This window comes from Muntiacus reevesi, chromosome 21 (assembly GCF_963930625.1).
Source record: "Muntiacus reevesi chromosome 21, mMunRee1.1, whole genome shotgun sequence".
NCBI lineage: Eukaryota > Metazoa > Chordata > Mammalia > Artiodactyla > Cervidae > Muntiacus > Muntiacus reevesi.
The window spans coordinates 3,719,572-3,746,176 of NC_089269.1; the positions used below are offsets into that span (position 1 = coordinate 3,719,572).

The window sequence follows — 26,605 nt, forward strand, 5'->3', positions numbered from 1 at the left end:
GGGCGGGCTACACTCCATAGGGTTACAAAGAGTTGGACAGACTGAGTGACTGACATTTTCATATTGGGGTGAGGGCTTTGGAATGCACTTACACACATTCCAGTTTGACTTCTGAGTGAACTGGACATAGATGTGTGTTATTCTTCAGATTGAAAACACCCGACTCTATAGGCAGACCCCTTGCTAAAGTTCCCAAGTAAAAAGAGTCAGGTCAGCCCCTCTGCACCTTTCAGCTAAAGGGCATCAACCCCCACAGACCTCTCCAGGCAAGAGATCTACCTCAGTTATATAAATTCTCCTACCAATTTCCCCTAAAACTTACAACCCTTCAGAGCCTAGGAGAAAAATGGGACTCCAGAGAAAGTATGTACAGAGGAGGCACAAGCAACTCACCCTTGTGGAGAGGGATGATAGAAGTCTGGAGAGCCTTTTTCGAAAATACCCTCTACTTCTCCATATCCTAGACTGCACCTCCCAATTTACACATATATCCCACATGGGCATATGAGTTGCTTGAGCAGGGGCCAGGTTCCTAAGTCTTCGGATCACCACGCCCAAGCATAGTGCCTAACACATGACACGTGCTCAAACATTTGCTGTGTAAACATTTAGAAGCTACTCTGTCAAAAGCAAAATTCTGATCTCTAGATCAGTTAGTTTGGACTTTCACATTCTTACCTGAAGAAAAAATTCTCTCATTGTCAAAATCTCACTAGATGCAAAAGCAGAATGGATTAGTTGTTCTATTCAGGCAGCAAAATATGTAGGTATGGAGTAGGACATCGTTTCCACTGAACAGCTAGGAATAAAGATAAGGTGTTTGGATTTAATGCTTTAGTATCCTGTGGTTTGAGCAACAGGTTCCAGAACCTCAAGACAAGGTGCTAAAACTATTTGACAAACGTCATCAGAATGGCTGAGGTATTGTGTATTGCAGCGGAGAGCTATATTACTGAAATAGAGTGGGATCCCATGGTCCTGCATTCCTATATCCTCTGGTTTTTGTCTTTGTCTCTGGGAAAACTTTAGCCAGAGAGTACATTTAATCAGAGAAGTGAGAAAGTGCAGAAACAAAGGTAAACAGTCAAAGAAGATAAAGTCATAATAATGCAAGCATAATCAAGGACCTTTAGTTCCTCATCAAGGGCTACAGACAATATTCTGAGCCATATTCAGTCTTACAGATACTGAATCCTCCACCAGGTGGTAGAAGTTAACTACGCGAAGACCAGACTGTGGCCACGATATAAAGCTGCCACAATCCCCAAAACTCAAAGAGATGGAAACAAACCCATCCTGGAACTGAAGGTTCACTGTATTTAAAATGATCAAGATAATGCCGGTCAGGCCACTGATGGCCAATTTCAGGATGACAGTCAAGGCTGCCGTGCTGGGTCTGGTTGGAGCCCCTTTCCTCAGCCTATAAAAGCTCCTGCCCGTGGGTTGTCAGTGGGGGAGGAGGGGCGTAGGCCTTTGGGCAGGCGTCTGCCTTCCACCCTCCACCGGTTGCCAGGATCCAAAATAAAGCAAACCCAGCCTCTTTGTTAGCTTTTGAGTCGTGAGCAGCCACTTATGGTTACACAATGAAAGGGTGGCATCTAGCAGATTTTGCTTTCATTAGACTCTAGGGACCCCTATTAAGAATGATTTTTTTGTGTGACATTTGTTATTTAATCTCCATCTTGAATTTAATTTTTTCCTTGAGGGAAAAGATGCTGTCCCAGACTGTAAAATAAATTGAATCATCTCAATGTAGACCTTAAAGAATAAACCTATTCCAACTTAACCTTCAAAACTCTGACAAATCCGATCAATCCTTCTTGTTAGTACCCAATATATATCAAATTAAGTGTTACTAACATATATGATGCAATAGAACACTATATCAAGAAACTAGAATGAATGTTTCAATATTTGCAGAGTTACTTACCTATTTTCCCATCTGACAGTATATACTATAGCTGATCAATCTTTCAGTTCAGTTCAGTTCAGTCGCTCAGTCATGTCCAACTCTGCGACTCCATGAACCGCAGCACGCCAGGCCTCCCTGTCCATCACCAACTCCCGGAGTTCACTCAAACCCATGTCCATCGAGTTGGTGATGCCATCCAACCATCTCATCCTCTGTCGTCCCCTTCTCCTCCTGCCCCCAATCCCTCCCCAATCTTTAGCAGACTTTAAAAAAATAAAAAAGCTTAGGACCATCTTCCCTACTTCAGATCCACATAAGAAATTCAGAAATGCTGCATGTTAATGTCAACTATGGCAGTAAAAGTCGCCAGCGCTTGTCCATGCCCCTTTTCACCAGGCTGATATATGCATTCCCCAGGTGCTATGAACATTGGGGGCTCACTGTTCACAGCTGCATTCTTTTCCAGAAAATCACCCTTGCCAGTAGATGCCACCTCACCCAGAGATGTATGCGGACAGCCTACAGCCGATGAACCAGGGAGAAAAGGGCATAAAGACTAGCCTTCCCGCCCCACAGTGGGTACATCCTATGCTGCCGTTTGTGCCACAGGGAACACACCATGGTGCCCATTACTATGTTCTGTTGAACCTCCTTCCACATATTTAACTATCATTTTCTCACCATTCTAATTGCCCCTCATCCCAGTTCAGAACCATCTCTCACCTGGCTATTCAAATTGCCAAATCAGTAGTCCCTCCTCTACAATATTGCCTGAATACTCAAAGATGCAAATATAATCATCTTCCACATCCCTCCCACAGCACACACGTGTCTGCTGAAACCCTTCAGTAAACACCCCCATCATCTACACAGAGGGAAGAAATGGAGCTCAGTTCACCATGCAGTTCGTTTCTCCTCCAAGAAAATGAAACCAGAGAGCAGAGTCTTGAAATACAGAGAATGTAATTGGATGACATTTATCTATCTTGAAAGCCAAAGTTAGCTGAAACAGTTATTTATAATCTTGGGGGAGTTAGAAGACCTCCTTCCATTTAGTAGAGAACTAAAAAAAAAGAAGTAAATCCAGGGAAATGGGTTACAAAACTACTCACTTCTAAGTTAGGGAGTTTGTTACAGCAAGTTAGGACTTGATGAGTCCTATGGTGTTTTGGGCAAGAATCTCTTGTATCTCTCATCCAGAAATTGGTACACTGGATGGGAAATTTTACAGGTTCAGGTAAGGATGATTGGTTGCCAAGTGGGTAAGTAATGATGAAAGTCAAACCTACAGTAGTATAATTATGTTAAAGAATAATGTGTGTTTCTTTGATATGTAAGTATCTAATGTTTGAAAGTTTAGCCTGTTAGAGAAAAGTAACTGATTTAGACTTTTGGTTTACATTGAAACCTCCTTTACGAACAGTATTGGAATATTTAATAGAACTTATTTCCATCCTCTCCCACTTTTTACTTTCAGATTCAGGAGATTTTATAGCATCTGCAATAGTTCATCAGATAATATCAAAACAATGTAATAAGCTTATGTTTCTTACAGTTTAATACCTCTATAGGAATTTAAGTTGTAAATTCCCTCATTAAACTGTTGTAACAAATTTACTGTACTTGGAAGATTCCCTGGAGAAGGAAATGGCAACCCACTCCAGTACTCTTGCCTAGAAAATCCCATGGATGGAGAAGTCTGGTGTCTGTGGGGTCACAAAGAGTCGGACACGACTGAGCGACTTCACTTTCACAAATTTAATAAGATTTGAATATCAAAATACAAGAATAAGGCTTCTCATTTTGAGCTTCAATGTATTAATAAACCAAATATATTTAACAACTAACGTAGTCCCTGAAACAATATTTTCTGTGTTAGGTCACCCTCAAAATCATTAGGATCTCAGTGACATACAAACCCAAGTTCAGATCCTTGTAAAATCATAAAACACAGCAAAATTGAGCTGAATTCCTATATGACAAAAAAGTCCCCTCCTTGAGATGGTTTCTGAGTTTTCTAGTTCACTATAGCCATTCCCCATCCCACATACACACATCACTCAGCCACTCATTTACCTTTAACCCCCTGGTTTTTATAAAGGCATTAGCTGTTTCACCCCATGTATCCAGAGAAGTGGTTCTCAACCAGGGCCTACTATCACCCAGGGGCCAGCAGGCAATGTCTAGAGAGATTTTTGGCTGTTACAGTTATGGATGGGTGCTACTAGCCTCCAGTGTGTAGAGGCCAAGGATGCTGTTAAAATCTTACAATGCACAGACTAGCTCCCAACAACAAAGAGCTGTCCAGCCTAAAATGTCAACCACGCTAAGGTCAAGAAATCCAGACTTAAAAGGATACTTCTAAAAGTCTCCAACGTGGCAAAGAGGCCTTACAATGACCTATCATCTTCGTGTGTCCTTGGAACCAATCCATTGACATTAAATAGATCACAAGTATCTCTATTGTTTAGAGTCCTCTTTGGTATTTAATTTCTTAAAATTTGAAGAATTTCTCATTTAAGTTTATTCTTTATTTCCTTCAAAAAACCCTCCTTTACATTGAAATTATTTTGCTTCCTTCTAACCATCCTACAAGTATTTCACATTTACATCCTCAGTCCATATGGAATTTATATGCTGGAATTCAGAGATGTAATTTTGTTTCCATATAGATAATCCATAGCTTCAACAGCATTTATTGAATAGTTTATCTTTCTCCACTAGCTGGTAACACCAACTTTATCATATACTGAATTTTCATATAAACTCACCTGTTTCCAGGCTATTTTCTATTTATTCCTGAGATGCCATTATTTTAAATTATATATTTTATTAGGGAACTTACTGATTTCTTCCTCACACTTCTTTACTCTTACATGAGTTTCAGTATCAGCCCTCATGAAATTTTAGTTGCAACTGCACTGAGTTTATGGAATAGGTTAAAGATAAACTGATTTTTCTTATTGATGAATATTATATCCCTATTTGGACTTTATAAGCCTTTAACAATTACTCTGTAATCATCATGACAGACTTATTCCTGGGTGCTATATATAGTTTGTTTCTGAGGTTTTTGGTTTAAGTAAATTTTCTGATCTCTAGCACAGTTTTCAAGAGTATATATCTTCACTTTGGTTTTGACTTTAAAAGACTTTGCACCTAATGCTTCACATTTAAATGTTACTTTTTTCCTTCTAGATTTTTGGCCAATACTTTCTATCAGGTTAAGAAGTTTTATTCAGTTAGTGGCTTTCTAAGTTTTTAACATCCTGAATGGGTGGTACTAAGCCATTTATAAAACAAAGCAACTTTGTTCTTTAAGTCTGCTGAATCTTCTTGGAGGACTTCTTATATTTGGAGATGCAGCTGGAAAGCCTTCCTCCATCTTTGAACCCGCCTCCTTTTCACCCCTAGCTTTGCTACCTTTCAGGGAAATCCATTTAGCTTAAATCACCTTTGATTGGAATGCTCTTCAGTTTTCAGAGATTAACCCATTCACAGCACTATCTTAAGGGCCTTAAAAAGTACCTTCTATCATTTCACAGGCAGTTTGCAAGAAATAAAAGTCAAAGTTAGAAGCCCAGCTCTTAATTGTGGTCAACACATACAATGAGGGATAAATCTTTAAAATTCTTGAAAGTACTCACATGCTGCAACATCCTATTCTTTTCAAGCTCTTATTTAACTCCGCAATCAGTGAGCAGGTCCTACCAAAATACTAACACAAATGTACCCCAAAACTTTTGGATGGCGGAGAAAGCTGGAGGAGGATTTGAAGGGAAGGGAACTTCTTCCATCAGGCAAAAGACCTCCTGAAGTGTTAAACTATTGTGGGTAAACAAAAATTCAGCAAAAATAATCTCTAAGGCTTATAAAAATGAAATAGTATTTCAGAGTATTCTTTCCTATCTTTTTTTCCCCTGTGGGAAAAATATGTTCAGCCTTGAACACTTGGTTTTTCGTTTGTTTCATTTTTTTCTGTGACAGCTACTAGTGAACAGTTTATATTTTCATCTCATTATTTTTATTCTTCACATAATTAAGGGGGAAAGAATTCTTCATACTGGTTTCAAGCCAAAGTGTATCAGCATTGTACTTGGGAAGGAAATGGCTAGGTTCTGGAAGAGATTCTCCCCCCGATCCCTAGCAAACATCTCCAATCAAAATACATATGTTGTTGGAGAATTTCTTGTCAGCCAGAAAACAATGTTTGACTGCTTCATTCTGAGTGTTATATATAATTTTCTGAAAATGTCAGAATATCTTATGTAAGCAGCCTGCCTTCAAGTAAACATCTTGATTATACTAAATTTACCTGTAAAGTCTGACAGTTTTGAGAGGCATCTTAAAAAGCCACAGGTTACTTGCTAATCAAAGACCTCAAAGCATTTGCGCTGTGTTTAGTCGCTCAAGCACATGACTGAGCTTTAACTTTTTTCTCCCAATCCTAAAAGACTACTCATCTATCTTGTTCTCTGAAAGTTACACAGACATATAATATCCCTTGCACACACATGTAGTGATTGCTGTTGGTATATATCGGGGAGAACCACTGTTCTAAGGAGGAAAAGAAAAACAACAATTTGGCAGTGGGGTTTTGGCAGTGGGGTGGAATCAAATCCAAATTTCCCACTCATTTTTATTAAAAGCAGCTGTTAATAACCTGCAATAGGCAAACAATGCTATTTATTTTTAAAGTGGTCTCCCCCTTTGGGCTATTTTCTATATAAATCAGTTATTTTATGTATTTATTTTCCTCAGTAAGTAGGCAAAGGTATTTGCCTTTCTGATTTTTCACTCTGATCCTCTGTAAATCTCAGAAACAAGTTAGGTCTAGATTGATATAAAAATGGGAAATGCTCTTCTGCCCATTTTTCTAACAAAAAGATGGTACAAATAAATTTCAAACTTCAGCTCTGTCAAAAAATGGGCCTCTGTATTTTCTAGTAGCAGATAAAAAGTAGAGATCAAAAATCACATAAACACAAACATAGTTTCAACCTCTTGCCGAAAGTTTTCATCTCCCAGGAAACCCCAGCATCTACCACTTGCCTGATTTTTTAGATAGCTGGTAGGAAAACTGCTTGATAGACAAGCCTTTGTTGAGACCTGTAAAACAGTCAGTTACGCCCCCTTCCTTGTGTTGGTGTTTTCCAGGTCAACACTGCAAAGTACCGTAGTAACATTCTGTCTTTAGCCACACTTAGAGCTACAGGGCAGAGAATTCCTCTCAAGATCATCTCTTTTGTTATTTTAACAAGGCACCCCAAAACTTTACACAACATGTAATGGGCTTGAAAGATTAAGCAGCAGGACTTGAGTTCCTGCGGTACAACAAATCCTTTCTTATGCCTCCTTCCTGCTTATCCTCTGCCTTTCTTCTTCCCCTCCCAACCAACAACTTTTCCCATCCCTGGAGTAACAGGAGAGAATTATAATACTTCAAATCTTGCAATACACTGTTAAATCAAATACGGCATTCCCGAATGAGAGAAAGATTAAGAAAAATAAGGAAAATTCTCTTTGGAAAACTCCTTAAGTAAAAGGAAACCTATGCTATCGACTATCTTTACAACTGTGGAAACTTTCAATTTTGAAAAGAAAAATAAAAAAGATACCAGTGGGCTATGGTAGCCTTCAATACTGCGCGCCTTCCTCTCTCTTTAATCTTTTTATCTGCTACCAGCTGACTCAGACGCCGACTCAGGGGCCCTTGACGACCGTTCCAAATCGCCTAGAGCCTGCTAAGGACCATCAAGAAAACAGCAGAATCGCCCGCGGAGCCTCACTCTTCAAAATGAAGCGGCAGGAGGCGTGGCCCAACGTGACTAGGAGAACGCCACGCCCACGGGGCGGGGCTGCCTCAGACCCCGCCTCCCCAAGGCGGGGGAAGGGGCGGGGGAGGCGCAGGAGCCAGGCGTGACGCCCTCAAGGAAGCGCGCCCTGGTTGGAGGGAATTTAGAACGCGGAGCGGGGAAGGGGCGGAGTCTAGGTTTCCTGTGGTCGCTGTGCCCGCGTCGCCTGGGTAACCGGCCGCGCTGGTCCCGGCTGCGCCAGCGCAGGCCGCGGGGGTCTCTGGGTCAGACCTCGCGCTGGGCTCTTTCGGTCTGTTCCGTGATGGCAGCCGCCGCCGCCGTGGTCACCCCGTCGGGTTTGGAGGATGAGGCGTCTCGGTCCCGCGGCGAAGGGGCGGGGGAGGTGGTCGTGGAGCGGGGGCCCGGCGCGGCCTACCACATGTTCGTGGTGATGGAGGACCTGGTGGAGAAGCTGAAGTTGCTCCGCTATGAGGAGGATCTCCTCCGGAAGAGCAACCTGAAGCCCCCGTCCAGGTGGGTGCCCTCGTCCCCCGAGCGCCTGGATGCCGGCTGGGCCCTGGGAGAAGCCTTCCTCCGGCCTTTGGCGGAGCTCCGAGCGCGGGCTACCAAGCAGCCAGGAGCACTTCACCCAAACTTGGCGACGGAGGGCCGGCTTGCTCACGGAGTTTAGGCTTGGTATTTTTGTGGGGAGAGTAAAGTTTTGGAACTTCAGAAAGGACTGCAAGGCAGCTCGCCTAGAGCACTCACGCAGCTCCATAAAACGCAAGCTTTTTTTTTTCTTTCTGATTGTAAACATAATAAAAGAACCTCCTAGAAAACTCAGAAAACTTACAATGTGTAAAAAAGTACTGCAGTCACTCATGATCTCATCCTCAAAGATGAATGCCATAATCAGTTTAGATCTGCCTCTCGTTTTTGTTTTCCTTTTCGAGAATTTGTCCCTGCAACTTGTAACTTGCGTACCTGACACCTTCCTGTGCATTTCATAAGTGGTTAATAAACTTGTTCGCTAATTGCTGTCTTTGAAAAGACTTCTGTCTTTGCACTAACAGTACTTTTGGAAACTGAGGAGTGAACAGGACCAATGAAGTGACAATGGAATTGTCTCTTTTTCACAGAACCTGAAGTTCTGCTCTGTTCTCTTGGGGGAAAAGTCCATCGTATTTTGAAGCCGTGGCTGGTATTAGCTGCTGAGGATGATGGGCAGCCAGCACTTTCTCTTTAAATCAGTGTAGCCTAGTGATAGGCCTCATAAATTTTGTAGATTTCCTTCACAGTAATATTTATATAATTTTTTGTATTAAATTTTTGTGTTTGTTTAATTGTGTAAGAGGCAGTTTAGTTTAAGAATCTGTAGTAGTTTCTCCCAATGGCTATACCTAAGCTCAAATTAATTTCAAATTATTTACCTTGACATTTAAACTGTCATTCCTTACTCTCTTTCAGTAACTTCCATTAGAAGATAATGTTGTCTTCATGTAAACTGCCCATATTGCTAAGCCAGTCCATAATAGAAGAAAAGTTAGAGGAAGAAATAATTTTGCTTGATCCATGATATAAATTGTAAGATTGGAAGTTATTACTTAAATGAAGAGCATAATATAAACAACACTTTCTGTTAATAAAAATGTGATTTTTTTCTTCAAGTATATTTTTCAAACGAAAATAAATTGGCTTTAAGATTCTGTTGATAACAATCTCAGTTATTTCCTCAGAAGTTCAGCAGGGTACTTTGAGTCATGGATTTGCATGGAGATATCCTAGTTTAAAGGTTCTCAAAGTATGGTGAACAGATTAGCAACATCAGCATCATCTGGGAACTTATTAGAAGTTAATCCTACAAGCCCTTTCTTGAGTCCAGTATATCAGAAATCCAAGGGGGTGAGGCGTAGAAGTCTGTTTTTGCAACAAACCTTCCAGGTGATTCTGATGCCCACCTAAGTTTGAGAACTACTAACCTAGATAGCATATTAAAAAGCAGAGACGTTACTTTGCCAACAAAGATCTGTCTAGTCAAGGCTATGGTTTTTCCAGTAGTCATGTATGGATTTGAGGGTTGGACTATAAAGAAAGCTGAGCACAGAAGAATTGATGCTTTTGAACTGTAGTGTTGGAGAAGACTCTTGAGAGTCCCTTGGACTGCAAGGAGATCCAGCCAGTCCATCCTAAAGGAAATCAGTCCTGAATATTCATTGGAAGGACTGATGCTGAAGCTGAAACTCCAGTACTTTGGCTACCTGAAGCGAAGAGCTGACTCATTTGAAAAGACCCTGATGCTGGGAAAGATTGAAGGTGGGAGAAGGGGCCAACAGAGGATGAGATGATTGGATGGATGGCATCACCAACTCAATGGACATGAGTTTGAGTAAACTCCAGGAGTTGGTGATGGACCAGGAAGCCTGGTGTGCTGCAGTCCATGGGGTCACAAAGAGTCGGACATGACTAAGCGACTGAACTGAACTGTCCTGGGTCTACAGTATCTTATCAGTATCCATTCCTCTGTCCTGGAGTTATCATCAGCTAATAAGGGGAAAAAATGAATTATTAGCAGTGGGTGAACATATACCTACTTGAAAGGACTTCATGACCTTTTTCCCTCCCAGATGTTATCTTCTAGAACATTTAAACTTATCCTATATGAAAAAAAAATTGGGAAGGAAAAAAAATCAGGAAGGAGTAGATTGCTGATTCTTATGAAAAATAGTTATAGTATCTATAAATCTAATTATAAACAATAGTAATAGCTTCACATTAAAGCAAAATAAGGTCTTTGATCAAAGTAGCAAATGCTGTGGCTTGCAGGTTTTATTCCTTATAAGTTAGGTGTCAATCATGTTGGTCCTCATAAGGCTATTTTTAGGAGGCTAGGGGCTTTAGCCTAAAGTTCACAAATGTTTGTTTGACTGGGGATATGATACACAGGCAGTGGTTCTTAATCCTGGCTGAACCTTAGAACATCTCGGAAGCTTTTGAAACATATCTACTCTGGACTTCACTCCCAAAAGTTTTGATTTAATTTGTGAGATAAGAAGCAACGTTTAGTCAGGTAGCAGTAGTTTAACAAGCTCTTCAAGTGATTCAGCCAGTTGAGAACAGTATACAGTATACAGCCAATTTGAGAACAACTGTTTAACATGGTGGGTAGGTTAGAAACAGTAAGTAAAGATTAATAGTGACACTGTATAAAAAAAAAGTAAAAATACATAGTAAATAATCTTTACGATCTTTATTTAAACTCCAAGAGTCTTTTAAATTTCAAATTACCATTTCGGGAGATATTCTCTTATTAATTATCCTGACACATACATGATTTTGTTCAAAGTTTTACATTCATCAGTGCATTTTCTGGGTTAAAGTCTTTGAACTAATATTTTGTGTCCAGTAGAAATTGCCCTTATCCTGTTGGTTAAAATCTTTGGTATAAGAGTGTGGTGGGTTACTAGAAACCCCAGAGTGAATTGTCGGTGTCTTTTGATGTTAAAGTCATTGAGACAAAAAATCCTTTGGCAGTTTCGGATTTTGTTCCTTTGGCTACTGTGGACTTGTTTGCAGTATTTCATATTCTGCTCTCCTCCTTTGTTTTGGAACAGACACTATTTTGCACTACCTACCAACCCTGGGGAACAGTTCTACATGTTTTGCACCCTTGCTGCCTGGCTGATTAACAAAGCTGGACGCCCTTTTGAGCAGCCTCAAGAATATGATGACCCTAATGCAATAATATCTAACATACTCTCTGAGCTTCGATCATTTGTAAGTATAAACAACTGCCTTCTTTCTGCATGTTTGCAAGTTAGGACATTTTTAATACTGATAAGTCAGCAACATAAATGCTAGCCTTTTAGAGGAATTCTCTGTGAATAACTATGTGTGTGTGTTCAGTGTGTGTTCATTATTGATGTTGATATGTCTCAGAGATGAATTTATGGATACTTAGTTCTCCTCTAAAAAATGATTAAAAATTAGAAAGCTGAAACACTGTATTTTGAAAAGGAGCTTTGATTTAATAGACCATGATAGCAGTGGTACTTTTCATTTCTGACTTTTCCTGGGGACAAGCAGTAAGAATTTTTGGCACACACATTATTAATTTTTGACAAGTGAATCACTTCATCCTTCACATAGTTCTTTAACAATATGATACCAATCTAGTGGTTTTGCTGATTTTTCACCCTAATAACATAAGTGATTTGTTCTGCTGTCATGAGGTTATTGCCTTTTAATTTGATACTATTGGCTTTTAATTTGATACTTTTGACAATAAAACATCTTCATTTTCCTTTTGTATTTATGTACCAATAGATTTTTAAAAGAAGACTAAAAAGATGGATTTCTGAGAAGCAATGTAATTACAGTTATTTTAAATCATTTGAAGAATCAAGAAGTGATACATTTATTCAGCAGTACTTTGGGTAAAATATTTTGACATTTGCAATATAAATAACAAATAATACCCAGTTTATCTTTTGTATTTCAGGGAAGAACTGCAGATTTTCCTCCCTCAAAATTAAAGTCGGGTTATGGAGAGCATGTATGCTATGTTCTTGACTGTTTAGCTGAAGAAGCATTAAAATATATTGGTTTCACTTGGAAAAGGTAAAAATTACCCAACCTGGCAATAGTAATTTTATATGCATAGCTTTTTCTTCTAACTGTTCAGAGCTATATAACTGAACTGGTAGGAAGTGTTTCCTTTTGAGCGTTAAACTGAAAATGCCACAGGTAATTAGAAAAGTCAGTATGGACAAATTGGAATATCTAGTATCTTCAAAACCAGATCTGCTACTGTGCCCCTTCCCAATCCAAATATATAATTATTAAAGATTTAACTATAACTATATCCTAGTCAATTTAGTATATTTTTTGAAGTTTATTTGAATATATTTATTTATACAAGCGAAGATAGTATATACATGGGAAGTAACTGATAGCCTACAAATTTAAGGAAAAAAAATGAAAATTAATAGAGTATTTCAAGTGGGATTTTTTTCCTTGTTTATAGTGATGAGGCAATTATAGTGCTAAAGAAGACACTGTTAGATATTGTTCATTACTTCTTTCTCTGATCTGTGATTTGTTTATATTGTTTATATTTGTTTCTGTTGCCATATCTTTACCATGGTATTAAAGTCATTTGTTTACAGATCTGAGTTTCCTTCTAGAAATTATGAAATCTTTGTATGGGAGTTAGCATAGCATTTGGTATATCATAGATACTCAACAAATGTTGACCACATGGATGAGGAGATAAAATATTTAGAAACTGTCAATTTGTATATGTTATAATTAGAAAATATATAAATTTTGTCTTTTGGTGATGGAGATTATTGATAGGCTAAAAATTATGGAAGGCATTATTTAGGTAAAAACATGAGCAAATAGTGATTTTGGATTAGAACTAATTTCTTGGAAAGGTGTGTATATTATTTCAATCTTTTAATGTATTAGAGAAGGAAATGGCAACCCACTCCAGTATTCTTGCCTGGGAAATGCCTTGGACAGAGGAGCCTGGGGGGCTACAGTCCACGAGACTGCAAAAAAGTTGGGCACAATTTAGCAATTAAACAACAACAGATTTTAATGAATATCCAATTACATTAACTCAGGAAAACCATCTACTCTCTATTAATGAATACTTTTAAAAACTTACTTGACTTAAGTTATCATCAAGTTGAACCATATGAAATTACAGATATTCGTCTATTTTTTAATTAAAAAAGAGTGGCAATTGCATATGCTCCAACTCAAACATTAGGACTTAGTGCAGTATGGAGAATGAGTATATGATCCACATTACTTCCTTATTAGATTCTATGAAAAGTTACAAGATATCCTACATTTGTAATTTTTATAAATTTTTAAATGTATTGCCCAATGGATTCTAAATTCAGGAGCTATTAGTATTTCAACTACTATTTAATTTGGCACTTCCTTTGTTTCTTAGTATATCTTATTCTTGGCCACATGTTGTAATTTGGATAATTTATAGGGACCATATATACATGGAGAGGGAAGGAGGAGGGAACATTGAAAATCAGATTAGAAAAACATTGAAAATCAGAATTACATATCAGCTATGTGATATGTAAGTGACAAGCTACATGTTTGTATATGATTATTTTATATGTCTAAATATGCTAAAATAAACCCTAGAAAACATAGAAATCCTAGGAAAATACTGCCTTTAAGATATAATCTGATTCTAATTAGTAAAAACAAAAATAGGAAATTTATCAATTTAAGATTGATTTGGTATGTAGTACTTTCCTTCCTTCATATTAAATGTCAATTTTTGTTTTTTGTTAACCTTTCTGAGGTATGGATTTTTATAAGTTTCCAGAAATAAATGTAGATACTTCTGAATATTTTTAATGTAAGAAATATGTGTCATTAATCCTTTTTTAAAGCATTAAACATTTCGGTATGTGATAGAGGATTATTTAACTTAATTTCAATATACAGTAATTAAAAGGAAAGAGAAATAGAAACAATAAAGAAGTGTAACAGCGCATACATCCCCAAATTAGGCCAACCAACATCCAGAACTTAAACAGCATGCTGGGAAGTTCCAAATAATAGCAGCCTGGAGTCCCAACTGGGAAAAGTATGTCCACGCCACAGCCGAGACTTCAAATTGCAGTTTCAGGGGGTTTTGCTTATAATCCCAGGGTGCAAACTAACATTGTCATCAGTATGTGTGCAAGAATGAAGCTCGGTTTTATGTTACCACTTTTACAGTGCTGTTTGTTTTATCTTACGAGTCACGGGATTCCATTACGCCCTGGGCACGGTTGGCCAGGCCTCCAGGAGCTCAATAATTCCAGGGCCACTCCCTTTCTTATTTCAAGTGCTGCCTGACTAGCTGTGCTTACAGACAACCATGGAATATAGGCTGTGGCCAGGCACATCAGAAGCAAGGTCAGAGACCTGCTCTCTCGTGCTTCTGAAGCCTGAACCAAAGCTTCCTGCATTTTAATGTCCTTAATAGCCTCAGGATTGTTTATACTTTAGAGCATAAGAATAAGGCAAAATAACATGAACAGTCTTGTTAATTCTATAGGTCAAATAACAATTCGAAACAGTCAAAAGAAACAAAAAAAACAGTGAGTTAAACAGTGGAAAAAACCATTTCTGAGTGATAGGGGATGTAGTAAAGGAAAAGTCCCACCATGAATGAGAGGTATATTTTTGTACGTTAACTCCTATATCCATTAACTTATCAGCTCTGATAGTAGTAAAACCGTAAAATATTCTATCAGTATACAATTGTGTTTTCCTATGCTCAGCTGGTAAAGAATCTGCCTGCAATGCAGGAGACCTGGGTTCGATCCCTGGGTTGCAAAGATCCCCTAGCGGAAGGCATGGCAACGCACTCCAGTATTCTTGCCTGGAGAATCCCCAAGGACAGAGGAGCCTGGCGGGCTACATTCCACGGGGTCGCAAAGAGTGGGACACGACTGAGCGACTAAGCACAGCTTATGAAATCTTCTAATGCTTTTGTTCCTTGCTAAATCTTATGTAGGGGTTCTAAGGAAAAGCTAATATTAGGAACAGACAGAGTAGGAAATAACATTGAATCCGGTAACACCTACATTTTCATGGCGGGGGTGGGCAGGAATAATAGGTGGTCCTCTTCCAATATAAAAGATCAACATGTATTAAGTATCCAGAGAAGGATTCCTAAGTGATACATGGAGCTAATGTTTACATCATCAGTTATAATACTAATTGAGGAGTGATTTCAAAAAACATACTGTAGGTTTTAGGGAAAACAGTCCATTCACAATAGTTGATGGAGTTCTCCAATATGCAGGGTTCCCCAGATGCAAGAAGTTGTTCCACATCACAGTCTATCATTAGCCTTGTCACAATCTATCAGTAAGTGGGTGCAACTATTAAAGTAACGCATGACATTGGCATATAATCTTTGTGTTCAAGGCTTGAGCTATATCTTTACCAATGGGATGTGTTCTAGCAGACAGATAAATTTTGTCCACAGAAAGGCAGTTAAGAAAGAGCAGGCTTTGTTTGCTGGACAAGTGAAGTTATCCTGAGCTCAAGGTCCAGCTCAGGTTCCTCCAGTGAAGATGATCCTATAGCTTTCTTCTTATTAATGCTTTTAATCGAGGCATGTTCTTGAAGGTTGAGGCGTGAATGACAATCCACAGTACAGTCAGGCTTCCAAGAATAACCTATTCATGAGATTCACAGTGGTTTAATGGCACATTTTTCTTGCCTGGGAATCATCACTAATACAGTATTACCCTTCCCCTAAGCAATCACATCAGCGTGTGTGGGAGGACCACGAGGCTCTACTCAGACTTCAGCTCCAGTAGCGTGTATTTCTTTTTTTTTAAGATCATTATATAGTCCAGTTGTTTTTAAGCACGACTGCTCATTAGAATCATATCTGGAACTTTGGAGAAAAAACAGTAGCTGGGCATTTCTATTTTTTCAAAAAATTCCAAGATAATTCTAATGTGCGTCTGGATTTTAAAAAGTGATTCTAGGTTTTCCTATTAAATGGTAGTTTTAGTGATATAGAATTCTGTTATTTTCTGTTGACCAATCATGATGCAGTGGTATTAAAAGGGATAATAGTTAAATAATCACAATCACAATAGTAGACGACTTTTATCAGTTTTCATAATCAATAGCCAGACAAAAAATAAAAGATAATTACAGTTGCAAGACATAATGAAAACATGCTTAACCTAACAATATATAATAATTACATACACTCTAGAGAGTTAAGGAGACTGATGAGGTAAGTGCAAGTGCATGCATGCCCATGTTTTCATCCACCAGCCAGTCTCTGTACTTTGGTATTTAATCCATTTACATGTAAGATAATTACTGATCTGTATGATCCTGTTGGAGACTTCCCTGTTGCTCAAACAGTAAAGAATATGCCTGTGAGGAAGGAGACCAGGGTTCGATCCCTGGGTTGGGAAGTTTCTCTGGAGGAGGGAATGGCAGTCCACTCCGGTATTCTTGCCTGGAGAATTCCATGGACAGAGAAGCCTGGCAGGCTACAGTTCATGGGGTCACAAAGAGTCAGACACGACTGAGTGACTAACACAACATGATCTTGTTACCATTTTCTTAATTGTTTTGGGTTTATTTTCTGTAGATCTTTCCTTCTCTTGTGTGTCCTTCCTAGAGAGGTTCTTTTAGCAGTTGTTGTAAATAAAGTTGGTTTGATGGTGCTGAATCCTCTTCACTTTTGCTTGTCTGTAAAGCTTTTGATCTCTCATTCAGATTCTCAAATCTGAATCTGAATGAGAACCTTGCTCGGTAGACTATTCTTGGTTGTAGGTTCTCTTCTCTTTTTAGTGCTTTAAATATATATGCCAAAAAAAAATATGCCACTCCTTTCTGTCTCCTAGAGTTTCTGTTTAGAAACCAATTGATAACCTTATGGGAGCTTGCTTGTAAGTAATCTGTCACTTTTCCCTTGTTGCTTTTAATATTTTATCTTTGTCTTTAATTTTTTTGTCTTTTTGATTACTGTGTGTCTTGGTGTGTTCCTCTTTGGGTTTATTGTGCCTGAGACTTTCTGTGGTTGCTTGCTGGACTTGTTTGACTGTTTCCTTTCCCGTGTTAGGGAAGTTTTCAGCTATTATCTCCTCAAATATTTCCTTGAGTCTTCTTTCTCTCTTCTCCTTCTGGGGCCCCTATAATGTTGGTGCATTTAATGTTAACCCAGAGGTCTCTTAGGCTGTCTTTATTTCTTTTCATTCTTTTTTATATATTCTGTTTTGTGGCAGTAATTTCCACCATTCTTTCTTCCAGGTCACTTATCCATTCTTCTGCCTCAGTTATTCTGCTGTTGATTCCTTTTAGTGTATTGTTCATCTCTGTTCGTTTGTTCTTTAGTTCTTTTAGGGCTTTGGTAAAGATTTCTTGCATCTTCATTCTTTTTCTGAGATCTTCCTATATCATCTTTCTATCATTACTCTGAATTCATTTTCTAGAAAGTTGCCTATCTCTACTTGATTTAGTTGTTTTTCTGGAGTTTTATCTTGTCCCTTCATCTGGGGCGTAACCCTCTGCCTTTCCGTTTTGATTAACTTTCTGTTATGTGGTTTTTTCATCCTGGTAGATGCAGGATTGTAGTTCTTCTTGCTCCTTCTGCTTGCCCTCTGGTGGATGAGGCTAAGGGGCTTGTGTGAGCTTCCTGATGGGAGGGACTGGCAGTGGGAAAAATTGGGTCTTGCTCTGGTGGACAGGGCCCAGCTCAGGAGGACTTCAATCTGATTGTCTGCTGAGGGGTAGGGCTGCATGCCCTCTCTGTTAATCGTTTGGCCTGAGGCACCCCAGGCCTGGAGCCTGTAGGCTCTATGTTAGGGTTAAGGGAGCTCTCCAAGAGGACTCACCCAAGGGGCACCTCCCTCGACTGCTGCCGCGAGTCCCTACAGTGGACCACTGCTGGCACGCGCCTCCAAAGAAGGCCCGTCAACTCTGGCAGGGTCTGTTTCAGTCTCCATGGCGTTACTGCTCCTTTCCCGGGGGCCCTGGTGTGCAGAGGGTTTTGTTTCTGTTTTCCAACAGTGGAGTCTCTCTTTCCCCCACTCCTGTGAAAGTCCTATAATCAAATTGTGCTGGCCCTCAAAGTCCGATTCCCTGGGGATTCCTAATCCCATTGCTGGACCCCCAGGCTGGGAAGCCTGCCTTGGGGCTCAGAACTTTCACAGAAGTAGGAGAACTTGGTTGGTATTATTGTTCTCCAGTTTGTGCGTTACCCACCCAGTGGTTATAGGATCTTATTTTATCATTATTACACCCCTCCTACCATCTCGTTGTGGTTTCTCCTTTGTCTTTGGACGTGGGGTATCTTTTTCTGGTGGGTTCCAGCGTTCTGTTGATGGTAGTGTAAGAGCTAGTTCCGATTTTGGTGCCCTCGCAGGATGAGCTAACTGCACATCCTGTTGCTCTGGCATCTTGATTCAATACCCTATGTGTCATTAATCTTGGTGGAGAAATAAGTGTTCAGTTCTTCCTTTTACTTTCCAACACAAGAGAAGGCTCTACACATGGACATCACCAGGTGGTCAATACCAAGTCAGATTGATTATATTCTTTGCAGCCAAATATGGAGAAGCTCTATACAGTCAGCAAAAACAAGACTGGGAGCTGACCGTGGCTCAGATCATGAGCTCCTTATTGCCAAATTCAGACTTAAATTGAAGAAAGTAGGGGAAACCACTAGACTATTCAGGTTTGACCTAATTCAAATCCCTTATGATTATACAGTGAAAGTGACAAATAGATTCAAGGGATTAGATCTGATAGAGTGCCTGAAGAACTGGATGGAGGTTCATGACATTGTATAGGAGGCAGTGATCAAGACCATTCTCAAGAAAAAGAAATGCAAAAAGGCAAAATGGTTGTTTGAAGAGGTCTTACAAATAGCTGAGAAAAGAAGAGAAGCTAAAGGCAAAGGAGAAAAGGAAAGATATACCCATGTGAGTGCAGAGTTCCAAAGAATAGCAAGGAGAGATAAGAAAGTGATCTTCAGTGATCAATGCAAAGAAATAGAGGAAAGCAATAGAATGGGAAGGACTAGAGATCTCTTTAAGAAAATTAGAGATACCAAGGGAACATTTCATGCAAGATAGGCACAATAAAGGACAGAAATGGTGTGGACCTGACAGAAGCAGAAGATATTAAGAAGAGGTGGCAAGAGTACACAGAAGAACTGCACAAAAAAGATCTTGATGACTCAGATAACCACGATGGCATGATCACTCACCTGGACCCAGACATCCTGGATTTCGAAGTCAAGGGGGCTTTAGGAAGCATCACTATGAGCAAAGCTAGTGGAGGTGATGGAATTCCAGTTGAGCTATCTCAAATCCTAAATGATGATGCTATGAAAGTGCTGTACCCAATATGCCAGCAAATTTGGAAAACTCAGCAGTGGCCACAGGACTGGAAAAGGTCAGTTTCCATTCCAATCCCAAAGAAAGGCAATGCCAAAGAATGGTCAAACTATCGCACATTTGCACTCATCTCACACACTAACAAAATAATGCTCAGAATCCTCCAAGCCAGGCTTCAACAGTAGGTGAACCGAGAACTTCCAGATGTTAAAGCTGGATTTAGAAAAGGCAGAGGAACCAGAGATCAGATTGCCAACATCTGTTGGATCATCAAAAAAGCAAGAGAGTTCCAGAGAAACATCTGCTTTATTGACTCTGCCAAAGCCTTTGACTATGTGGATCACAACAAACTGGAAAATTCTTAAAGAGATGGGATATACCATCTCTTTACCAGACCACCTGACCTGCCTCTTGAGAAACCTGTATGCAGGTCAAGAAGCAACAGTGACAACTGGACATGGAACAATAGACTGGTTCCAAATTGGGAAAGAAGTACGTCAAGGCTGAATATTGTCACCCTGCGTATTTAACTTATATGCAGAGTACATCATGATAATGCTGGTCTGGAGGAAGCACAAGCTGGAATCAAGATTGCTGGGAGAATTATCAATAACCTCAGATATGCAGATGACACCACCTTTATGGCAGAAAGTGAAGAGGAACTAAAGAGCCTCCTGATTAAAGTGAAAGAGGAGAGTGAAAAAGTTGGCTTAAAACTCAACATTCAGAAAATGACGATCATGGCCTCTGGTCCCATCACTTCATGGCAAATAGATGGAGAAACAGTGGAAACAGTGTCAGACTTTATTTTGGGGGGCTCCAAAATCACTGCAGAAGGTGACTGCAGCCATGCAATTGAAAGGCACTTGCTCCTTGGAAGAAAAGCTATGACCAACCTATTCAGCATATTAAAAAGCGGAGACATTACTTTGCCGACAAAGGTCTGTATAGTCATAGTCAAAGCTATGGTTTTTCCAGTAGGCAAGTATGGATGTGAGAGTTGGACTATAAAGAAAGCTGAGCACAGAAGAATTGATGCTTTTGAACTGTGTTGTTGGAGAAGACTCTTGAGAGTCCCTTGGACAGCAAGGAGGTCCAACCAGTCCATCCTAAAGGAAATCAGTCCTGAATATTCATTGGGAGGATTGATGCTGAAGCTGAAGCTTCAATACTTTGGCCACCAGATGCGAAGAGCTTACTCATTAGAAAGACCCTGATGCTGGGAAAGATTGAAGGTGAGAGAAGAAGAGGCCAGCAGGATGAGATGGTTGAATGGCATCACTGCCTTGGTGGACATGAGTTTGAGCAAGCTCCAGGAGTTGGTGATGCACAGGGAAGCTTGGCCTGCTGTAGTCCATGGGGTTGCAAAGAGTCTGACACAACTGAGTGACTGAACTGAACCAAACTCTGCATATAAATTAAATAATCAGAAGCAGATATTTTTCTGGAACTCGTTTGCTTTCTCCCTTCTCCATTATCCAGTGAATGTTGGCAATTTGATCTCTCATTCCTCTACCTCTTTGAAACCTAGCATATTCGTCTGTAAGTTTTTGATTCACATATTGCTAAAGCCTAGGTTGAAATATTTTGAGCACTCTCTTTCTAGCATGTGAAACGAGTGCAGTTGTATGGTACTTTGATCATGTACATGTGAAATGAGCGCAGTTGTACCGTAGTTGTACGGCACTGCCCTTCTTAGGGATTGGAGTGAAAACTGACCTTCCCCAGTCCTGTGCCCATGGCTGAGTTTTCCAAATTTGTTGATGTGTGGAGTGCAGCACTGTAACAGCATCATGTTTTAGGATTTTAAGTAGCTAACAGGAATTCTATCACCTCCACCAGCTTTGTTAATAATAATGCTTTCTAAGAGTCACTTGACTTCACACTCAGGATTTGTGGCTCTAGGTGAGTGACCACACCATCCATGGTTACCTGGATCATTAAAACCTTTTTTGTATAGTTCTGTGTATTTTTACCATTTCTTCTTAGTATCTTCTGCTTTTGTTAGGTCCTTAACTTTTCTGTCTTTTATTGCTCCATCCTTATATGATTTGTTTTCTTGATATCTCCAGTTTTCTTGAAGAGATCTCTAGTCTTACCCATCTATTGTTTTCCCCTCTTTCTTTTCATTGTTCACTTAAGAAGGACTTCCTATTTCTCGCTGATACTCTCTGGAACTCTGCCTTCAAAGATATACTCTGTTGGGTATATCTTTCCCTTTCTTCCTTGCTTTCACTTCTCTTCTTTCCTCAGCTATTTGTAAAGCCTCCTCAACCACTTTGCTTTTTTTTTTTTTCTTTTTCTTTGGTGTGGTTTTGGTCACTGCCTCCTGCACAATGTCACAAATTTCCATCCATAGTTCTTCAGGCACTCTGTATATCAGATCTAATCCCTTGAATCTATTTATCACCTCTGCTGTACAAACATAAGGGGTGTGATTTAGGTCATGCCTGGATGGCCTAGTGGTTTTCCCTACTTTCTTCTATTTAAGTCTGACTTTTGCAGTAAGGAGCTCACGATCTGAGCCACAGTCAGCTCCAGGTCTTGTTTTTGCTGACTGTATAGAGCTCCTCCATTTTTGGTTGCAAAGAACAGCCCGAGTCATCTGTTATATTGTTGAAAAAGGGTGTTTGCTATGACCAGCATACTCTCTTGACAAAACTCTGTTAGCCTTTGTTCTGCTTCATTTTGAACTTCAAGGCCATACTTGCCTGTTATTCTGGGTATGTCTTGACTTCCTAATTTTGCATTCCAATCCCCTATAATGAATAAGACATCTTTTTTGGTGTTCCAGAAGGCGTTGTAGGTCTTCATAGAGCAGGTCAACTTCAGCTTCTTCAGCATCAGTGGTTGGGGCATAGACTTGGATTACTGTGATGTTGAATGACTTGCCTTGAAAACAAATCTACAGCATTTGTTGTTCTTGAGTTTGTACTGAAGTGTTGCATTTTGAACTCTTGTTGACTAGAAGGACTACTCCATTTCTTCTAAGGAATTATTGTGCACAGTGGTAGATATAGTGATCCTCTGTATTAAAGTCACCTATGCCTGTCCATTACTGATTCCTGAGATGTAGATGTTCAATCTTGCCGTCTTCTACTTGACCTCACAAGATGGTAAGTTGACCAAGCCCAATTTACCATGATTCATGAGACAAACATTCCAGGTTCCTATCAGTGTTGTTCTTTACAGCATCAGACTTTACTTTTACCACCAGACATATCCACAGCTATGCATCGTTTTTGCTTTGGCCCAGTCACTTCCCTCTTTTTGGCACTAATAGTAATTGCCCTCCTTTCTTCTCCAGTAGCATAGTGGATACCTTCTCACCTGGGGCGTTTATCTCCCAGTGTCCTATCTTTTTGCCTTTTCACACTGTTCATGGGGTCTCAAGGCAAGAATACTGGAGTGGTTTTGTCATTTCCTCTTCCAGTGTACCATGTCTTCTCAGAACTCTTCATTATGACCTGTCCATCTTGGTTGGCCCTGCACGGCATGATTCATAGCTTCTTTGAGTTATGCAAGCCCCTTTGTCACAGCAAGACTGTGATCCGTGAAGGGATGTTAGATATATGGTGTGAAAAGTAGGATTCATGCAAGAAAATGTTGCAAAGTCTATGTAATAATAATTATAACAGTCCTGAATAGCTAATATTTAGGTAATAAGCTAAGAAAAATATCTTAACAGGTTTAGGCAAAGTATTAATTTTCTTAATATACACAAAAGCAGAGGGCATTGATAGGCATTTCTCTGAAAACCACATAACCAGTTAAAACATGAAAAGGCGTTCAACCACTCTCATGTGAAAGAAATGCAATTAAAACAAGAGTGGGATTTTTTTCCCTTAGATGATTGTCAAAAATTGAAGTTTGTTTACCATATTGGCAAATGTATGGAAGAGCCGTCACTGCTGTTGGAAGTTTAAATTAGGGTGACATTTTAGAAGTTGTTTTTAGTAAAATTGAACAAAACAATAAAACATACACAGTTGTTGGCCCAGCCTTTATACTTGATGTATAAGGATGATCTTTGCAATATTGTCTAGTAAGGAAACTAAAATTAATCTCAGTGTTCATCCATAGGTTGCTAGTTATATTGTCATGGTACTGCTGCTCGATTGAATAGAGCGCAGGTATGTTAGAGAGAGAGCTCGCATGAGGGCAAGAGAGAGAGGGGGATGAGGAGGGACGAGAGAGATGCACAGCTGACTTTGACCAGTGCAGGGGTTGAGGATGTGGAAAACCCACGTGTGACTCAGCACACTTGAGCTTGTACTCAGGCGCTCAGCTGTGTCTTTGCCCTGCTGAGACGTTCCGTTTTTCACTCGCCTCTCATGTCAAGCTTCATTGTTTCAGACCAGCATACCCAGTGGAAGAACTAGAAGAAGAAACTGTAGCAGAAGATGATGCAGAATTAACATTAAATAAAGTGGATGAAGAATTTGTGGTATGTGTATAGCTGAACTTTTTTGTCCATTTTCACCTCTGTATCCATTTCCCTTCTCTTGATTCCCCTAGACTTCATCTTCTGGAATATAGTTTATTTCATTGTTTCTAGATTAAAAAAAAAAAAAGCTGTTGAATGCAGCGCCAGATATCAGTTATTGAAACCTTTGGTTAAATTAATTCTCATGTTCACTGATGATTGTGGTGTGGGTTCTTCAAATATAGACAGAAAATAGTCGACCAGTAGTTATACAGGTAACCAGTTTGTTAACCATTCGTGATCTTAAATAGACCATAAATAATAGAGAATTTAGAAGACAGCCATAGACTTTTGAATTAATACAGTCTGCCTCCTAAGCATACCATTCTTTTCTCAGGAACTCCTTTATGCTTCTGAAATTAAGATGACTACTACCCTACCCTTCAGGAACATTAAAAAATACTTATAAATATCAGCATTATTTAAGTTGTTTGGCAACCTCTGGGCATATCCTCATTCTTAAAATTCTATCTATAGTGTGAAATTAAATGATCATGTCTTTATAACAGACTGGCCTAGGAGAATGGTAGAGAAAAAGAGTTCTTCCTCAGAACCAGAGATGAGTTGATGCTGGTATTTTAGAAAGTGTATATATGATTTAAAATGAAAATGGTGGAGAAGGAAAATATTACAGTATATTTTACTGTCATAGACCAATTACATTTTTCAGGTGATTTTTTTTTAATCAATAGATAAGATGTACATTTTGTATTTTAACTTAAAAGTAATTTATTATGCTACTATATAGGCTGCAAAGATATTAATCACTGCATTATTTTATAGTGAGTAGTGAAAATAACCATTAAATAAATTAGACACATCCATATAGTAGAATGTCACATAGCCATTAAAAGAAATGTTTACAAAGAAATGTTAGTGACATGGAGATGATAACATATTACATACACAAACTCAACTATGTAAAGTACACAGAAAAACAGTTAACACCAATATATTAACATTAGTTATATGTGGGTAGAAGGATCATGGATGATTATTTTCTCCTCTATGCTTTCTATCTTTAAAGTTTTTAATGTATTTTATCAGTAGTATAAATATTTTAAACCATATGTGTTAGAAAGATGACTGCTATTGTAAACAGTGCTGTGATGAACACTGGGGTGCACGTGTCTCTTTCAATTCTGGTTTCCTCGGTGTGTATGCCCAGCAGCGGGATTGCTGGGTCTATGGCAGCAATAGACTGCCATAGACCAGTCTATGCCATAATAGGTCTATGATGGCAGTTCTAGTTCCAGTTTTTTAAGGAATCTCTACACTGTTCTCCATAGTGGCTGTACTAGTTTGCATTCCCACCAACAGTGTAAGAGAGTTCGCTTTTCTCCACACCCTCTCCAGCATTTATTGCTTGTAGACTTTTGGATAGCAGCCATTCTGACCGGCGTGAGATGGTACCTCATTGTGGTTTTGACTTACATTTCTGTGATAATGAGTGATCCTGAGCATCTTTTCATGTGTTTGTTAGCCATCTGTATGTTTTCTTTGGAGAAATGTCTCTTTAGTTCTTTGGCCCATTGTTTGATTGGGTTGCTTATTTTTCTGGAATTGAGCTGCATGAGCTGCTTGTATATTTTTGAGATTAATTCTTTTTCAGTTGCTTCATTTGCTGTTATTTTCTCCCATTCTGAAGGCTGTCTTTTCACCTTGCTTATAGTTTCTTTTGTTGCACAAAAGCTTTTAAGTTTAATTAGGTCCCATTTGTGTATTTTTGCTTTTATTTCCAGTACTCTGGGAGATGGGTCATAGAGGATCTTGCTGTGATTCATGTCAGGGAGTGTTTTACCTATGGTCTCCTCTAGAAGTTTTATAGTTTCTGGTCTTACATTTAGATCTTTAATCCATTTTGAGTTTTATTTTTGTGTATGGTGTTAGAAAGTGTTCTAGTTTCATTCTTTTACAGGTGGTTGACAAGTTTTCCCAGCACCACTTGTTAACAGGATTGACTTTTCTCTAGTGTATATTTTTGCCTCCTTTGTCAAAGGTAAGGTATCCATAGGTGTGTGGATCTGTCTCTGAGCTTTCTATTTTGTTCCATTTGTCTATATTTCTGTCTTTATTTCAGTACCATACTGTCTTGATGACTGTAGCTTTGTAGTATAGCCTGAAGTCAGGCAGGTTGAGTCCTCCAGTTCCATTCTTCTTTCTCATGACGGCTTTGACTATTTGAGGTTTTTTGTATTTCCATACAAGTAGGACATGGAAGCATCATAGATGTCCATTGGCAGGCAAATGGATAAGAAAGTTGTGGTACATAAACACAATGGAATATTACTCAGCTATTAGAAAGAATGCATTTGAATCAGTTATAATGAGGTGGATGAAACTGGAGCCTATGATACAGAGTGAAGTAAGTCAGAAAGAAAAACACCAATACAGTTTCTTAATGCATATATATGGAATTTAGAAAGATGATAAGAATGACCCTATATGCGAGACAGCAAAAGAGACACAGATATAAAGAACAGACTTTTTGACTCTATGGGAGAAG

At 39.2% G+C, this 26,605-nt stretch overlaps 2 protein-coding genes across 2 annotated transcripts in view; one reads left to right on the top strand and one right to left on the bottom strand.

The window, feature by feature from the left end:
• The window catches only part of HHLA2 (HHLA2 member of B7 family), a 148,475-nt gene extending 140,811 nt beyond the window's left edge, over window positions 1-7,664 (bottom strand). The window contains 1 exon segment of the mRNA XM_065913563.1: window positions 7,531-7,664. The gene's annotated coding sequence lies outside the window, so the exon portion shown is untranslated.
• Window positions 7,665-7,914: 250 nt separating this feature from the next.
• The window catches only part of IFT57 (intraflagellar transport 57), a 69,150-nt gene continuing 50,459 nt past the window's right edge, over window positions 7,915-26,605 (top strand). The window contains exons 1-4 of the mRNA XM_065913725.1: window positions 7,915-8,241; window positions 11,319-11,481; window positions 12,206-12,324; window positions 23,970-24,060. Coding sequence (XP_065769797.1) covers window positions 8,030-8,241; window positions 11,319-11,481; window positions 12,206-12,324; window positions 23,970-24,060 — 585 coding nt within the window. The 5' untranslated portion in view covers window positions 7,915-8,029. The remainder of the gene's footprint in view (window positions 8,242-11,318; window positions 11,482-12,205; window positions 12,325-23,969; window positions 24,061-26,605) is intronic.